This window comes from Melospiza melodia, chromosome 26 (assembly GCF_035770615.1).
Source record: "Melospiza melodia melodia isolate bMelMel2 chromosome 26, bMelMel2.pri, whole genome shotgun sequence".
Taxonomy (NCBI): domain Eukaryota; kingdom Metazoa; phylum Chordata; class Aves; order Passeriformes; family Passerellidae; genus Melospiza; species Melospiza melodia.
Genome location: NC_086219.1, coordinates 5,159,797 through 5,175,868, shown reverse-complemented (window position 1 = coordinate 5,175,868; position 16,072 = coordinate 5,159,797). Strand labels below are relative to the sequence as shown.

General features: G+C 38.8%; 1 protein-coding gene across 4 annotated transcripts in view; it reads right to left on the bottom strand.

Moving 5' to 3' along the window:
- Window positions 1-757: 757 nt before the first annotated feature.
- The window catches only part of MTOR (mechanistic target of rapamycin kinase), a 71,580-nt gene continuing 56,265 nt past the window's right edge, over window positions 758-16,072 (bottom strand). For 3 of the 4 annotated variants that reach the window (XM_063177020.1, XM_063177021.1, XM_063177023.1), the window contains 21 exons: window positions 14,759-14,876; window positions 13,846-14,052; window positions 13,279-13,379; window positions 12,849-12,945; window positions 10,989-11,087; window positions 10,333-10,455; window positions 9,554-9,736; window positions 8,823-8,957; window positions 8,360-8,534; window positions 7,635-7,770; window positions 6,830-6,977; window positions 6,098-6,220; window positions 5,801-5,883; window positions 4,940-5,012; window positions 4,332-4,406; window positions 3,721-3,856; window positions 3,348-3,413; window positions 3,124-3,204; window positions 2,764-2,844; window positions 2,233-2,338; window positions 758-1,735 (listed from right to left, as the gene is read on the bottom strand). In XM_063177020.1, coding sequence (XP_063033090.1) covers window positions 1,720-1,735; window positions 2,233-2,338; window positions 2,764-2,844; window positions 3,124-3,204; window positions 3,348-3,413; window positions 3,721-3,856; window positions 4,332-4,406; window positions 4,940-5,012; window positions 5,801-5,883; window positions 6,098-6,220; window positions 6,830-6,977; window positions 7,635-7,770; window positions 8,360-8,534; window positions 8,823-8,957; window positions 9,554-9,736; window positions 10,333-10,455; window positions 10,989-11,087; window positions 12,849-12,945; window positions 13,279-13,379; window positions 13,846-14,052; window positions 14,759-14,876 — 2,362 coding nt within the window. In that variant the 3' untranslated portion in view covers window positions 758-1,719. The remainder of the gene's footprint in view (window positions 1,736-2,232; window positions 2,339-2,763; window positions 2,845-3,123; window positions 3,205-3,347; window positions 3,414-3,720; window positions 3,857-4,331; window positions 4,407-4,939; window positions 5,013-5,800; window positions 5,884-6,097; window positions 6,221-6,829; window positions 6,978-7,634; window positions 7,771-8,359; window positions 8,535-8,822; window positions 8,958-9,553; window positions 9,737-10,332; window positions 10,456-10,988; window positions 11,088-12,848; window positions 12,946-13,278; window positions 13,380-13,845; window positions 14,053-14,758; window positions 14,877-16,072) is intronic. The other variant, XM_063177022.1, reaches the window with a different exon arrangement.

Below are 16,072 nucleotides of genomic sequence, written 5' to 3'. Positions count from 1 at the left end.
GGAGTTGGGGCAGCCTTGGGCAGTGCCCATTCCCTGGGGAGCCTGTTCAGTGCCCCACCACCCTCCGGGGAAAGAACCTTTTCACCTTTTCCTGATGTCCAACCTAAAACTCCCCTGACACAGCTCCAGCCGTTCCCTGGTCCTGTCCCTGTCACCACAGAGCAAAGATCAATGTGTGCTCATCCTCTTCCCCTCAGGAGGAAGATCCAGACTGCCACCAGTCTCCGCTCAGTCTCCTCCAGGCTGAACAGATCAAGGACCCTCAGTGGCTCCTCTTCCCATCTTTGTGTCCCTTCTTTGTACATTCTAAGGGCTTAAAAATCTTTCTTATATTGTGTCCTTGATAGCCACACCAATGCCCAGAAAGAGGCAAGGGCCAATACCCAAATTTGTGACTGCCACCTGCCCATTTCCCATTTTTGCAGTGCAGCATTTGCACAAGCAGCTGGGGAAGCCCAGGGAATCCCATCTAACACTCCATGCTGTGCCCCTGAGCCCAAGGAAACTGATGTTCTTATCACACAGATGACATCTCATCTTCTGGAAAACAAAAATTTTGGCGTTGCACAGTCACAGTTTGTTTATACAACTGACAGACTTCATTCAGCTGCTGTCAGAAGGGAAATAAAGCAAATGACCTGAAGTGATGTACAAAAAGACAAATCAATGGCAACAGGAACCTTAAAAAAAATTGTAATCTGCTTCCCTGTCCCTGCCTAAGAAAGACTTATGAATAAACAAGAACACAGCCAAAGTGTTTACATTTTGATGTAATTTATTGGCACAAAAATATGCAAATACAACATGGCATCTAAACATGGCTACTCTGTTGTATTTTGTGCATTGTTTTTAATATTTTTAATTCATAAATCATAACTTCACCTTCAACCTCATGTTTAATAGCCATTATTTTCCATTTCAAGTTACAACCAGTTCTCCCCCATCTGCCTCCTGTGCCAAACCCTAACTTTCCCTAGTTATTTCCCAACACTGCTTTTTAACCCAGACACTGCAGGAGGCTCCTAAGTGGTTTATTTGTACCCTGCATCCAATGTGCCACTGATCACTTTGCACAGAGGCACCCCAACTTTGCTCAGGCTCAAGGTTTTCAAATCTTGGATGTGCTCAAAACCCTGATCTAGTCAGAAACACAAATCCTGAACTAGTGTAATGAGCAGATAGACAATTTCCAATTTTGGGCCAAGAATCAAGTTTGAAAACAAGGTACAGGAGGAAACAATGGTAAAATTCTACTTATCTCTCTTTCCAGTTATGCAGCTCCCCCCAAACCTAAACGAAGCCTCCTGCACAAGCGCATGTAGCTCACTGCACCCACATCAACAGGAATGACAGGGCAATAATTAATCTGCAAGTTACTTAGTTACATTGCAAAGTGAGTGAAAACCCGTATAGTTATGTTCAATGGATCTCCAGTTCCCCAAAGACAAAGTGGAACCATAGACATCTGTGGTACAATCAGTCTTCACTGTCCTGGAAACCCAAATCAAGTGTTTTGTTTCAGACAGCTTGTTTTCCCGACAGCAGCTATACATTGGCTTACACCAACTTTTAATATACAATAACTCTTTTCATTTACATTTAAAAATATTTGACAAAGGCTGTATTTCAGTCCAACGTTCCATTCGTGTTTGTAGAAGAGCAAGTTTGGAGTGAAAAAGCCTCCAGAATAAAAGGCTGTGCATACTCTGGAATCTCCTGTTACCAGAAAGGACACCTAAAGAAAAGAAAGATATTGTAATAAAGTTGACTTGCATGTAGTTTCACAAAGACAACACTGAGAAGGACTGAGATTCCATACAGAGTAGGCACCATGTGAGCACAGGCAAAGTTGCCAGGTGATCTTTATCACTTTTAAACATTAGCAGGAAAGAGATTTATTTCCTTAAGCAGAGTTCTAAGTTATCTAACTCTCAAAATGACACTAAATCATCTCTGTTTTATCCTTCAGTGTAGCTTATTTCAAACATTTAAAATGTAAAATCCTTGTCACTACTTATAACAGCAGATTTCCTAGAGGACTGTCTATGGCAGTCTACTATGCCCTGGAGACTGTCTGTGTCTATTGCCGTGGGATTGCAGAATCTACCAGATCAGATGCAGAATGTGCTATGGCTCCTACAAATAAACAGCTCCAGTGAGGTTCTCTTTAGCAGTTCCCTGCTCAGACTGTTCCAGAGGAGTTTTTCCAGGTTAGCTGAGTGACAAACTCACCATCCAATGTAGCACTGGCACAGGTTCTCATGAGAAGTTGCTTGTTTGATGAGCAGTTCTACTTGTGTGGGTACATCAAGGGTTTCGTCATGAGAGAAGTCTCGACCTTTGAAATTAAAGGATGAAAAAAAACCACATAAGGAGTCACAAATCCTGGTCCTAATCCCTTCAAGTACATTTTCTGCCAGGTGGGGAGTAGTTTCTTATAAACTTTAAAAGTGTAAAATTTTGCAACTAAATACTGCAAACCATGAAGCCAGGACAGTAGAAAGTCAACTTTCACTAACCAGCTAATACATGCAAAATATTAAGTCTTTGTAGTTACAAACACCTCTGTACTTTTCAGTTCAAACTTATTTGCATCTAAATGCAGGCAGAGTCCTTGGGTTTTGGACAAAACCAGGAAAATGGCCTCATCCACTTAATCAGAATATGCTAAATTAAAGGTTTAATGCAAAATACAAACACCAAGGACAGTGCTGATCCATTAGAATTTAAGTTTCTTTTATATAAACAAAACCAAACACTCACCAGTGAGCTTATCTCGAACCCTGTTGATGATCTGAATTGCCTTCTTATTTAGGGCTTCTGGCTTCACCAGACCATCTCCTACTAAAAGAGAGAAACAGGACACAGAATAAGCACTTCATCTGAGCAATAAAAGCATTTGTACTGCTATTAGATGTGCCCTTTCCAAATACTAATTTGAGAGCAAACCTAGATGCATTTTCTACAGATACAACTCTTCGTGGGAGCTGAGAACATAGATAATTTTTATGCTGACAAGAGACTCTATCTGTCCCATCTCATATAATTGCATTTGGATAATGATGAAATTTTCTGATCTAAGAACAGCTTCTGGATCAGTATAGAAACAACAATGAAACTCACTGAAGGAATGGATGGATTCAGGCACTGTGGTTCCAGTTTTTTTATGGGATGTCTCGCCCAATTCCACACTGTCCAACATTTCTATTGAAAACAACATGAAAACAACAAAAGCATAAATATGAAGCTTAAAAGCAGCTGAAATATTCTTCTGGAAACATTAGCAAGACTGCTAATCAGCTAATTTGAAGAGCATATTTGTGACATCTTCCATCTTTTCTACTCACCTACTGACTGACTGGTTGAGTAGGAGTCTGTTCTTGTTCGGGAGCGCTTATTGCCCTTTGTATTTGCTGCAAGAAAACAAGGAGTTGGAAAGGATGAACTGCAGTTTCAGTGTTTCAGAGCAAATTTGTCCACAAAAAATACAGATTTGGTTGCCTTTCTCCTTCTCCAGATTTGATGTCACCTGAAAATAACTTCCATTTCCTGATCACTGCTGTCATTTCGTATTAAAATCCCTAAAACTGTGTGCACACAGCAATAGCACATGCAAACTAACAGTTAGATCAGATTGTTTGAAAACACACTGGATTTCAGGCTTCTGGATTTCTTGTATGCATATTCTCTTGCTGTCAGTATTTTATCAGAATCACTTACTGTCCATCAATCTCCAATTCAACAAGGGATCATAGACAAAGGCCTCCAGCACAGCCATGACACTGTCCTTGTGCTCACGCAGCACCTCCATCACTGTGTGACAGGTGATCCTATAGTTCCCATCAAGGCCTGTCACCTTTGGAAGGAAAAGAAGTGAATCAATAGCTTTGTTCACTCTGCAACACTTAGGGAGCAGGAAGTAGCTTGGAACTGGAGTTGTCTATGCTTTGTTCATTAATAGAACAAGACATACATTAATTACAAACTAAGAAGCTCTCTTCTCCATGAGGATGATCTTTATAAAGTACCATGCAACTGACTGTGTCTGCTTGATAGAAACAGCTGTTTGAAATGGGGAAACTAAGGAAGGCCTAAGAAATTAGAGGAATTTCAGGGTAGTTTATTTTCTAACTAAAAAGTTGCTTTGCACTGTAATGTACTGCAGATATCACAGGCAATGTTAACTCACAGAAAACCAAGCTTAAATATTAACACCTCAGGTTCTTAAGGAGTGGAAAAGTTTAGCCACAACAAAAAAACCCATGAGAAACTGAGAAATGGCTGCCATTTTCCTTAGGAACAGTCCCCTCCAAATCAGAGGGAATTCTTACCTCCATAGCATTTGTCAGCATCCTTGTTAATCTAAATGGAATCTTCTCAGGGAACTTTTCTCTTGTCATTGCAACCTAAACACACGATGATGGAGAACAAGTAAATTAATAGCTAACTTACTTTTAAAAAGTTATTAAAAATTAACTTTTAACCTAACCCAGCATTAAGATCCCAGTATTAAGTACTGGGATCTTTTTGCTACAATCTTGAAGGTTTTATTCCAAATAGGAAATAAAGTCACAGTTTTATGTTCCTCAGTTTTCACAAATTACTCAGAGAAGCTGGATGATAAACTTGATAACAAAGGGAAAACTCAAGTGCCCAGCAACACAGACTGCCTATCAGCAGCTTAAATTGCTCCAAGAAATTTCATGGAAGTGATGTTAACACTCTGCTTGTCCAGTAGTCAGCTAATCCCCATGACATGCTTCTGAGATAAAGTGTCTTTTATTTTATAGACAGATAAAGGGAGGCTCAAAAGAGAGCCAAAGGGTTTGCCCAGGATCAGACTCCAAGGTCAGTTTGTCCTGGCTTATAGATTAATTTCTGTTCCACCAGAAAATGGGAAATATTACTGAAAATGTCATGTCCAAATACACAGGCTTACCTCAAAACAGTCCCCAAAGTCGATATGCAGGATCTTTCCACTCAGTCTGTCTAACATCAGATTAGAAGGGTGTCTTTGGTGAAGGAGTGGGACAAAAAACAGACCATCAGTGACAGACCATTACAAAAGACCCAAAGTAAATCACAGCAGCTTCAATATATTTATCTTCATGAACAAGAGCAGCCAGTGGTAGCTTGCTTGTGTGAGATCTTCAATCTCAGGATGACCAGGAAACTTTCCTGACAGTATGTTTTGTGATTACCTCTCACAAGGTAAGAGATTTTCTCACCTTGGAAGATAAATAACCTCCTGGGCAAGAATGATCAGTACATTTCTTGGATATGAATATTTATTTTTCAGTTAGGATAAATTTTTCCACTTGTTTTATGCTTTTTCTTTTTTTTTTTAGTGTACAAAAATGTAATGCATTATGCTGCACTTGAAGTAACACAAATTGTTTTACTACCAACAGAGAAGAAAATCAATCCAGACTAGCAAAACTACAGTGCTGAATTCATGCTTACATCTTCCAATTTTGTCTTAATTCAATTTTCAAAGGTTTATAACTTCATGTTAGAGACTTTAAATCAAATATACATTGTCTTTAAAAGTATTTTGGAAGTTATATCGTTAACAAAATGGATGGAGAAAGATTTCCCATTCTGTGAAAGGCAAATATATATATATATATAATATTATATTATATTATATATAAAAATAATTAAGACCTGAAAGATGGTATCACTACAACTCAGCAGAAACCACAATGGAAGATGTTATCACAAGAACAGGTTCAGGAATGAACTGATGCCTTCACAATCTGTGTTTTTAAATAAAAGAAACCTTTACAGCTTTACTTACCTGTCCCCAAGGCCCAAAATGTACCCAACCATTGACATCACAGCCAGTGAACGGGTGTAATTTGTTCTTCTGTCAAACCATACCTAAAGTGGAGACAAAATAGAAATAAACAAAATACAAAGAAACCCAAAATAAATTGAAAATAAAATAAAATTTAAAAATACAAAAAATAAACCAAAATACATGTTCTGCAGTGATACAGCTGGGGTTTAGGATAAATAAACTCCATCTCTCACTCATTCTGCAGAGAAGATAATTACACACTCTGCTGTTTGCCAGTTCTTGTGTTGCACTCACCTCTGAGCTTGGACTTTTTAACCACAGCAGTTTGGCAAGGTCATCCCCAGCTGTGTTATTGACAGCATGTTCAAATACTTCTACTTTCTGCATCAGAGTCAGGTGGTCATAGTCTGGAGCCATCTGTAATTCAGAAGTGACATTCAGCAAGTTAAAAAGCCACTTCCAGTAGCTTCTGGTTGTACTGTGAGAAACACAGTCATCATAAATAATTTCATATCAAGTTTATACTTAAACTGACCAGTTTGTTTCAAACACAGTGAGATAATCACACAACAGTGAAGAATTGTTTTTTAAATGGGATAGCAAATGATTTAGTATCCACAAAGTCAGCAGCCCACAGCCCTATTTAACTAAAAATCTGCACAGGTAAGTACTTTTCAAAAACCATTATCCAAATAAGTCTCCTGGGCTTTCCTTTTTGACAGGAGATTTCAAATTTTCTTGTAGTGTTCACTTTCTCCAATCTGTCCAATTTTGGTCCTGCTGCTTAGACACAACGTTTGTAATTCCAGCAGCACAGCACCTTGTACGAGACACGCCACAGCCATGCAAAATTCCCAACACACACCACTTACCAAACAGCAACACCTTGTGCTCACTAACTCTCATCTAAATATGTTTTATTTATTGTAACAATCAGAAAAGAGGCAGAGGAAGAAGCCTTGTATAGTTTTCCTTCACTAAGACACTGGTGGGCTAAAAGAATGTACCAGAACCTTTGCTCCTTACCCTGAGCATGATGCGGTGCTCGATGTTGAGCAGGATCTTTTTCTTCTCCCTGTAGTCCCTGATAAGAGCGTGCAGGGTGTCACAGTGGGGCACCCAGCCAATTAATCCTGAATTTGTAGACAGTGGAATGACAGCATATCTCTGGATGCTGTGGGAAAAAATAGAAAATCACAGCTCAAATTGTTGTAGATTGTAACTTAATATTTGAGATGTTTAAAACAACTACTGTTAAATCTGATTCTGGTCCAAATTGTCAAATGTTGTGCTGCTTGTCTTTTCAAAGAGATTTCAAACATCCATTTTGCACAGATTGTTGCCAGGTAATCCACAGACAAGCTCAAAGTTTATGTGGTTTTCACTGAAAGGCTGCTTTCAGAAGGTACATGTTATGTCACCCACAGTGATCTGTTATCTGCACAGGATATTTGATGTGTTCTTGCTTGGAAGACACTGCAGAATTGCACTCAGTGACTCTTCACCAAGCTATTTAGAGACTAAAATAAAAATCTTTGGCAAAACCCCATTCTCAGGCTCCTAAGTGCTCAAGGTGTCTTGAAATAGGCATTGCTTCAAAGACCATAACAATTTACAAGACAGGACTTCAATTAAATAAACAATCCCTTCTGATACATTTCCTCCATGCTTGATTTCTATGAACGCTGGTTTCCTTTTTAATTAACTTAGTTCCAAGATTTGCCATTTCTTCCCAACACCACTGCTTGTGCCAAGGTTTACTTGCAAAGCTGCAGCTGTGTAAGGAGTCACAAATGCAGAAGCATTTTCAGTGATTACACTGAGCACACACCTGAGGTTTTTACGAAGAGAAGTTGGGTCATTTGCTAACAGAGTGTTGACCAACCCAAAAAGCTGCATCACTCTTTCATCTTGGCGAAGGTCTTCATGGCCTTTCAGAAGGAATACAAACTCATGGCCATTGCTTCCTGCAAAAAGAATTAGGGCACAAAAGTTTATTCTCATTGAATAAACAGACAGGAATAAACACACATGCACCCAAAACTGGAAAGTGTGGCAGTCAGACTGTGACGGTGTTCACAGGGGTCTGAGGATGAGGGAAGAGACTCCATGTTTCAGAAGGCTGATTTATTATTTTATGATATATATTATATTAAAACTATACTAAAAGAATAGAAGAAAGGATTTCATCAGAAGGCTGGCTAAGAATAGAAAATGAAAGAATGAATAACAAAGGCTTGTGTCTCGGACAGAGTCTCAGCCAGCTGTGATTGGCCATTAATTAGAAACAACCAATATAGGCCAATCACAGATCCACCTTGTTGCATTCCACAGCAGCAGATAATGATTGTTTACATTTTGTTCCTGAGGCCTCTCAGGTTCTCAGGAGAAAAAATCCTAAGGAAAGGATTTTTCAGAAAATATCATGGCTACATTTGACCAATTAAGAAAAACTTCACCTGAAAGGAAAGGTTGTAGAGGTAAATATATAGTTGGACCTAAGAGCAACAACTGTTTAAATACTGGAATAGCAAAGTGAAAACTGCTCTGTCTCACCCATTAATGTCAGCTTCCTGGGTCTCTGCTTGGAGGTGATGACCTGCAGTGAGGGAGCGATGGACTGGATCCGGATGATGGGCTGGTTGGGGTCGTACGTCCCTGGCACTGCCAACTCCAGATCCCGGCACATCAAGAGTTTTGGTGACACGTACTGGAGCTCCAAAGAAGTGAGCTACCAAAACCAAAAGAAATACAACCCCTTAGAATTTCAGTTCAATCTCACAGGAGCATCTGAAATGTTCATGCTCTCAAGGGACCTAAAACAGTTCAGGCTATGACCAATACTTCAGGTATTTGCAGGAATTGGAGCATAAACACAAAAATTGCAGCAAACCATATGCAGTTATTTCCAGAATACCTAATTAGTATGTTTTGAATAACCAGAAAACATAAAGCAAATGTTGGTATACTGACAACTTGCACTGTAAGACCCACAAAAGATCTGAATCTCCCCCCTCACCTGTGGCAGCTGCTTTGAGATCCGTCGGAACACATGATAATAGAGATCCCAAGCCTGAGTTAGGTCTTTGACATTTCCTGATTTCATATACTTCCTGCACCACTCCTGAGCTTCCATCAGATCTCTGCCATAGGCCTAGGGATTCAAACAACAGAAAAATGAATTTCAACAGATTGTAGTGTAACAGGTGGAGCCCACTTAACACCCACAAAGAGCATCAGTCTCTTTTCAAGCTGCACTACAAATACTTGATCTCACATTTTTATAGCAGATTCGAATTCTATAACATTTTTATAGCAGATCCAGAAATTCCTGGATCCAAGATCTGCATTGAATTTATCAAACAACATTGCTCACAAGTAGATTTCATTATAGGAGGAACTGAATGCTTAGAACCACCCTTTAACAGTAAGCTTACAAGCTCAGTGAATTCTGTTATCTGTGCTAGTGCTTACTGTGAACAAAGCAGAATAATTAACAGCAGAGCAGTCACTGTTTTATGGTCCCTATCAGACACCCTGCCAATACAAGACTCCAGGGCAATTCAGACTACCATGGCCTCTTATAGTCACCAAAAGTGACACAGATCTGAAGATAAACATCAATAATGAAATCTGCAACTAACATAATGAGTCCCAAAAGATTCACTTTTTCTGTTAAATGGCAAAGGTTCTCGTAACACATCTGGGGCAGCTGTTCCTGCAGAACACCTCTGGGCCATTTGCTGATACCTGATTGAAGGATGTCTCCTTTAAAGTCTGAGGCCCTCGCTCCATCATGGCATGGAGTGGTTCCAGCACCTCAAACATTCCCTTTACATTTCTTTCTCCAAAATACAGACGAGATGCTTCCTCCAACCCTTCATGCCACATCTCATGCCACAGGATGGCCACACGAATCAGCTCTTCACTCACCTGTTTTAGGACAGAAAAAAAGATTAAACATCTAAAGAAATCCCTGGGACTGGGTCCTGACTTAAAATTGCAAAACTCTTCTCTAATGTTATGAAGTATTTATTCCTGGAAGCCAGAGGGAGCCACAAGAACAACCACGGTGATGGCACATTTTTTCTTTAAGAAGCCAACCACGCTTTTCTCACCTTATTTATTACCTTTGAAATTTTCTACATGTTTGTGCAGCTTGGCCTGAAGCATTATTTGTCATTTATTCATAGAAATCTTTATCAAATTAATTATATTACTCTTTCTATGCTATGCTCAGTAAGTTTTGTTTCTACTTCCCATTAAGCAAAACCACCTCTTTATGGAACAAAGATTTTTCAGGTATTTCTTCTCTAAATTTATTCATAAGGAAACACAAAAACTTAGTGTGTGAATTATTGTAAAATGGAAGCATTCTCTGGAAGTTACATGGATACTGTAACTTCTACCAGTTGCAAATACCTCAAATTAATTACACTTGAAGAGAATCAACAATGAATGGTCATTTTGTGTTACTATAACTGACATCCATCCATCCAACATAACACAATGCTACACTGAGCACTCACCATCATTGCCTGCTGCACCAGAGTGTTGCTATGCTCACACATGTTTTTCAAGATCTTATTTGCAGCATTGTGCCGAGCAGTGGTCGTGGATTTAGAAGCCACAGTCAAAGGATAGATCAAAGCCTGCAAGGGACAGCAACCAATAATACTTTAGAACCCCAAAGAACAGCTACATTAATAATTAGCAAAGCATTAACATTAGCCCTAGGAATCAACAGGAGGAAGCAAGCTTGCTTCTGAAAAGCAGTGATAGGAATTTACTACTGAAATTCTTCTGATCCAACAACAGGCTGTCAAGACTTTAATTCACTGAATAGCAGAATGACATTGAGAGCCTCTTTCAAACAGGAAGAAGAACAAAAATAGGTCATAGGATTTTGTGATATTCCACACTGGAAAGAAATTTAGATGAAACCTGTGAGGAAGGTTCTCAGACATTTAAGGTGATTTGCACTGCCCAGCAGACATTAAATTACATTACACAAAGAGTTCTTCCAGGCTGCATGGCTCATTCACCTCCTTCCCTTTTTATGTGAAGTGCTGAGGTGAAAGCAGCAGCAACAGCAGCAATAGAAATTGCCCCCATCTTCACTGCCACCCCTTGCTGTGACCCCTGTGCAGCACTGTGAGAACTGCTGCTCTGACCCCCGGCTCACCTGCGGGTGGTAGCGCCCGATGTCCGTCAGCAGCTGGTGGATGAGCCGCCCCACCAGCGGCCGGGGGGTGTCAATCCTGGCGATCAGCTGGGGGATCACCTGCCAGCAAGGAGAGGAGAATAAACACTCCTGTCTACAGCATCTGCAGGCAGCCCCCAACGAGGGGGAGAGAATGATGAGGAGGATTCCACTGATAGCAGAAGGCTAATTCATTACTTTAGTATACTATACTATATTACACTATTATACTAGGTTATACTGTGTAGTTTATTATACTATATTATTCTATACTGCATAGAGTATAGAATAATGTAGTATAATAAAGTATGTGGTGTAATATAGAATAATATAGTATAATAAAGTAATTATATAAATATATATATCATATAAATATAATATATATAATATATAATTATATAAATATATAATTACTTTATTATAATAATTTAGTATAATAAACTATATATATAAGTATAGATTAATATATACTATATATTACATTATATTACACTATATACTTTATTATACTCTATTATTCTACACTGTGTAGTGTACAGAATAATATAGTGTTATAGTCTATATATTGACTATACATAGTCAATAAAGTATATAGTGTAATATAGTATAGAATAATATAGTGTAATAAAATAATATTATACAAATATATATATACTCTATTATAGTAATTTAGTATAATAAAGTATATATATAAGTATATATACTATATATTACACTATATACTTTATTATACTATATTATCCTATACTGTGTGGTGTATAGAATAATATAGCATAACAAAGTAATTATATATTATATAAATATATAATTACTTTATTATAATAAAGTAATTTAGTATAATAAATGTAGTATAATAAAGCTTAATTTATACATTTAGTATAATAACATTTAGTATAATAAAGTATATAAATGAATAAGTAAATAAGCAAGTATATATATATATATATATATCACTATATTACATTACATCTAAACTGAATCTGCCAAGCACCCAACTCTGCACACACTGCACAGAATCTTGTGACAGTCCCAACACACACACACACACACCTGGCCCTGACAGGCCAAGGAAACAAAACCCCATCACTTTGGGTAAACAATCCCCATATTGCATTCTACTTTTGCACAAACGCAGGCACAGCAAATGATAAAAATTGTTTTTCCTTTCTCTGAGGTTCAGAGAATGTGAAACCCAGAAACATTCTTGGGAAGAGCTGTGCCTTGCTTTTCTCTGTGAATAGAAATGTGGTGACACCTGTTATCTCATGTGTTCAGTGCCCCAGCTGTTCTGCCCCCTCCTAGAGACCTCACAGTCTAAAGCAGACAGGGAAGCCCACCACTCATTTTTGAGCTGGTCAGAGGGTAACACAAGGTTCCCAACAGAAATGTACAACAGTTCAATGAGATTACAACTGTTCTGTGCAAAACTGTCACAGGATCCTACTAAGGAAAGATGCTTCTTTAAGTATAATGCTTAAATAGGAAATAAAGTATTTTTAAATTTAATTACAAGAATCAAATTCTACAATGCAATCCTTAAATAGACTGTGAACTACATCAAAGCAGGACAGTGGTGTTTTCTACTTGATGACCACTGGATGCATGTCATCTTTAATTTAAGAATTTTCATTCTTTCACATTAATATGCACTAATCTGCATATAAATACAGAAACATTTCTCATTTTTCTGTTCAAGATGCTTGTTAAATCAGTCACAGACTGCACTGCACACTGCTCTCAGCACTCACCTATGGAGGATTGTTCACCAAGGGATCATAGTAGATATCATGCAGCAAATGCCCAAACTACCCCAGAACTGTGATTTCTCTTTGTGTTATTTACCTGCAGCCAGGTGTCTATTTGGATTGCCTTGACTCCTTCCACCAAAGCCTCATTCACATCAGGCCAATGACCATAGTCAAACCACAGAGTAAGGACTCTGAAAAAGAGAAATACTTTTGTTAGGAACAAACAAACAAACACACAACCAAACAAAAACAAAAAAACCCCACCAACTAACCAACAAATAAAACCCCATCACAAAACCCCCAAACAAACAAACAAAAAACCCCCAACCCAAATCCTATTTACAAGGAACTTTTCTTCCCACAGCCCTCAGAATGCAGGGATAATCCATCCAAAAAAATTAGCCTGGACCAAAGCATTCACTTAATTCAACCATAACAAAAAAGGGCAGAAATGTGTTCTACCTAATCTGAAACCATGTGTTCCTATCAGCTGGATTTCATTTACTATGTGCTTTATTATGTACCTTAGAGTGTCTTGCAGGTTGTTTCCTCGAGACAGAGAAATGGATCTGAAGAAACCCTGGACAGCAGGGACTGTGTACATCAGGAGGGTCTTGGATAAATCCTTTTGGAATGAAATTGCTGCATTAGTTCTATGCAAGCACATCAGCCCACATGAATCCTAAACTCAAGAAGGGGAAAGAGGAAGAAATATGTGGAAATATAGACCTAATCCCCATTGTAGCTGACTTCTGCTCCTATTCTTCTCCTACAGGACATGTTGCTCCTAGAATTTTATGTTTTGATTGACTACACAAAGATCTTTCAGGCAGGCAGGGAAAATGCTGTTAAGTGGTTTTATGCTTCAGTTTGTTCAGCCTAAAAACTACCTTACTATAACTGGTAAATGAAAGAGATTCCTCAGAGTTTTCCATGAAGGGCCTAACCAGCAGAATTTGTTAATGCTCTCTATCCCCTATCACAGCCCATTTAGCTAATAATCATCTGTGTTAATTTAGCCCATGATTTTTTTCCTGTGTCTAAGCAGTAAATACCAATCTCTCAAGAAGAAGAGGGAGGAAGGAGGGTACCTCAGTGACTTTTTTCTGCACTGGGGATGGGATGGGACTGTTCTCAGTGCTCTCTGCATCACTCTCACTGTTGCTGCCCTCCGTGTTGGCGCTGGTGATGCTGGCGCCGCTCGCATGACGCAGTTTCTTCTTCTCATCTCTGGCCTGGTTTTGATGTTTATAGTGAAGCACTGCCTCAAAGTTCATCACTGCCCAGGCATGCCAGGCCTGCCAAGAGGACAGAACACAAGTCAGACTCCTTTCTGCAACTGGCACTTCCTAATTGTTAAATATAATCCAACCTTTCTGTGTCTGCAAAGTAATATCCTGCAGACAACACAATGCTTTTTAATTTGAACTGTCTTATTATCTTACATAATATCATGTTGACTTCTTGGCCTGGAACTCCCTGTTGAATAGTAAAGCAAATGAGCTCTGTACCAAAAATTAAATTATATTTGCATATAGCTTGATTTTTCAAAGGCTAAAATGAAAATTAATATGTTAGGCCTCGGGGATGTGTAATGGGAAAAAAATACAAGAGATGGCTGCCCCAGAGAAGATCTGGCACTAAATATTAATTGAGATATCACAACCACGAAATCAAAGGCTCTTTGGAGAATTAACAACAGGGCTACTTTCCTTGTTTCAAGTATACTGACTGAGAACAAGTTAAATTTTTCCATTTTCTTTCTCCTTCATTGCTAACTGACAACAGGAGAGAGTCTCAAAAGCAAGATAAGAAACTGAATTGTGGCCTAAATCTCACCATTACCTTGGGCCACTTTCTCTGTTTTTTGGTTCTGTTTTGGTTTTTTTTTTAATCCTGCTGGCAGTAACAAGGCAGACAGTTATGGGAGGTCTTCCAATGAACACCTTCCTTTCCTGCACTATGGGATTTGACAAAATTTATCTGGAAATTTTCTGTACTGACCTTGTACCAGTTGCGATCATGCTCCGTTGCAGCACTGTAATATTGCAAGACTTTGGGGATGGTGCTCTCATTGATGCCTTGCAGGTTCAGCTGCCACTCACCCAATTTCAGGAAACACCTAGTTAAGCAAAGGGATTATTGATTCAAAAGCTAAAATAAAAACAAAGCCTCTGGATTAAAAGGCTAACTTGCTGTCTGGAGTCTAAAGGACATTCCATGTGGTGAATTCAGTCAGGTAGCCTCTCCTGCAGGCTGGATGCAAGATTCAAAATATCTCCATCTTGTTTGTAGTGTGAAACTAACTAGTTGAAGGTTTAATTTAAGAGGAAAAGTGGGGATCAAACTTTTTCCTCATCTGTATAAGTTATAAAATAATAAGAAGTAGGTAACAGCAACATTGAAAGACTTCATCAGTCTGTGCTGATAAATCATACATGTGCTGCTGAGCTTACTGAGCACCACATGAATGAGCTTTCTGGGGAGAACACTGACAAACAAACAATGCAAACACAGAGGAACTGTTCTTCCCCCAGCCAGAACCCCATTAAGTCATTCCCTCCTAGAGGAAAGGAAAAATAACATTTTTACTGCAGCAGGGTGGGGTTGTCAAGGTTTGCCCAAAACTTAATACTTTGCTCCCTCAGCAGGCTTTAAATACCACAGTTAGGACATGGCTGTCCTTTCTTTATTTTGAGTTTTCCAGAAAGCATTGTGCAAGACAAATACTGTATGCAAATCATTACAAATTTGTTTTTCATTATAGTCACTGAAAAAATAAGAGAATGGTTTTACCAAGGGTTCCCATCCTCATAAAAGCAAATTGAATGCACACCTCCCTTCAAAAAAAGCAAACCTTCAATAGAAAGCACTATGCAATTTTTAATTTAAACTGAAAAAAACAGATCTGGCATCTACAGATCCACAGAGAAAAATGGAAAAAGGGTTTTTATGCAACAGTATTGTAAGAGACCATCACATGCTAGGCACCTACTGCCCAAAGCACTGCTGTTGTGCTTGACAGCCTGTGCACTTCATACAGATATGCCAGGCTTGTGTGGGGAGTGTTTCTTTCCCAGTTACCAAATCTCCTGAAAAGCAAAGAAACAGACATGCTGAGAGCTCTGCTCCTGCCAACGAGCCCAGGGCTGGAAAAATACAACCAGGCACCAGCAACAAATATAATCTTGTTTAGGCTGATGTGCCCCAGTGACATTTACTGAACATTACATGGTAGATAAGAATGTAATACTGTCACAGGATTTTTTGAAAAATCCTTTCCTTAGGATTTTTTCTCCTGAGAAGCTGAAAGGCCTC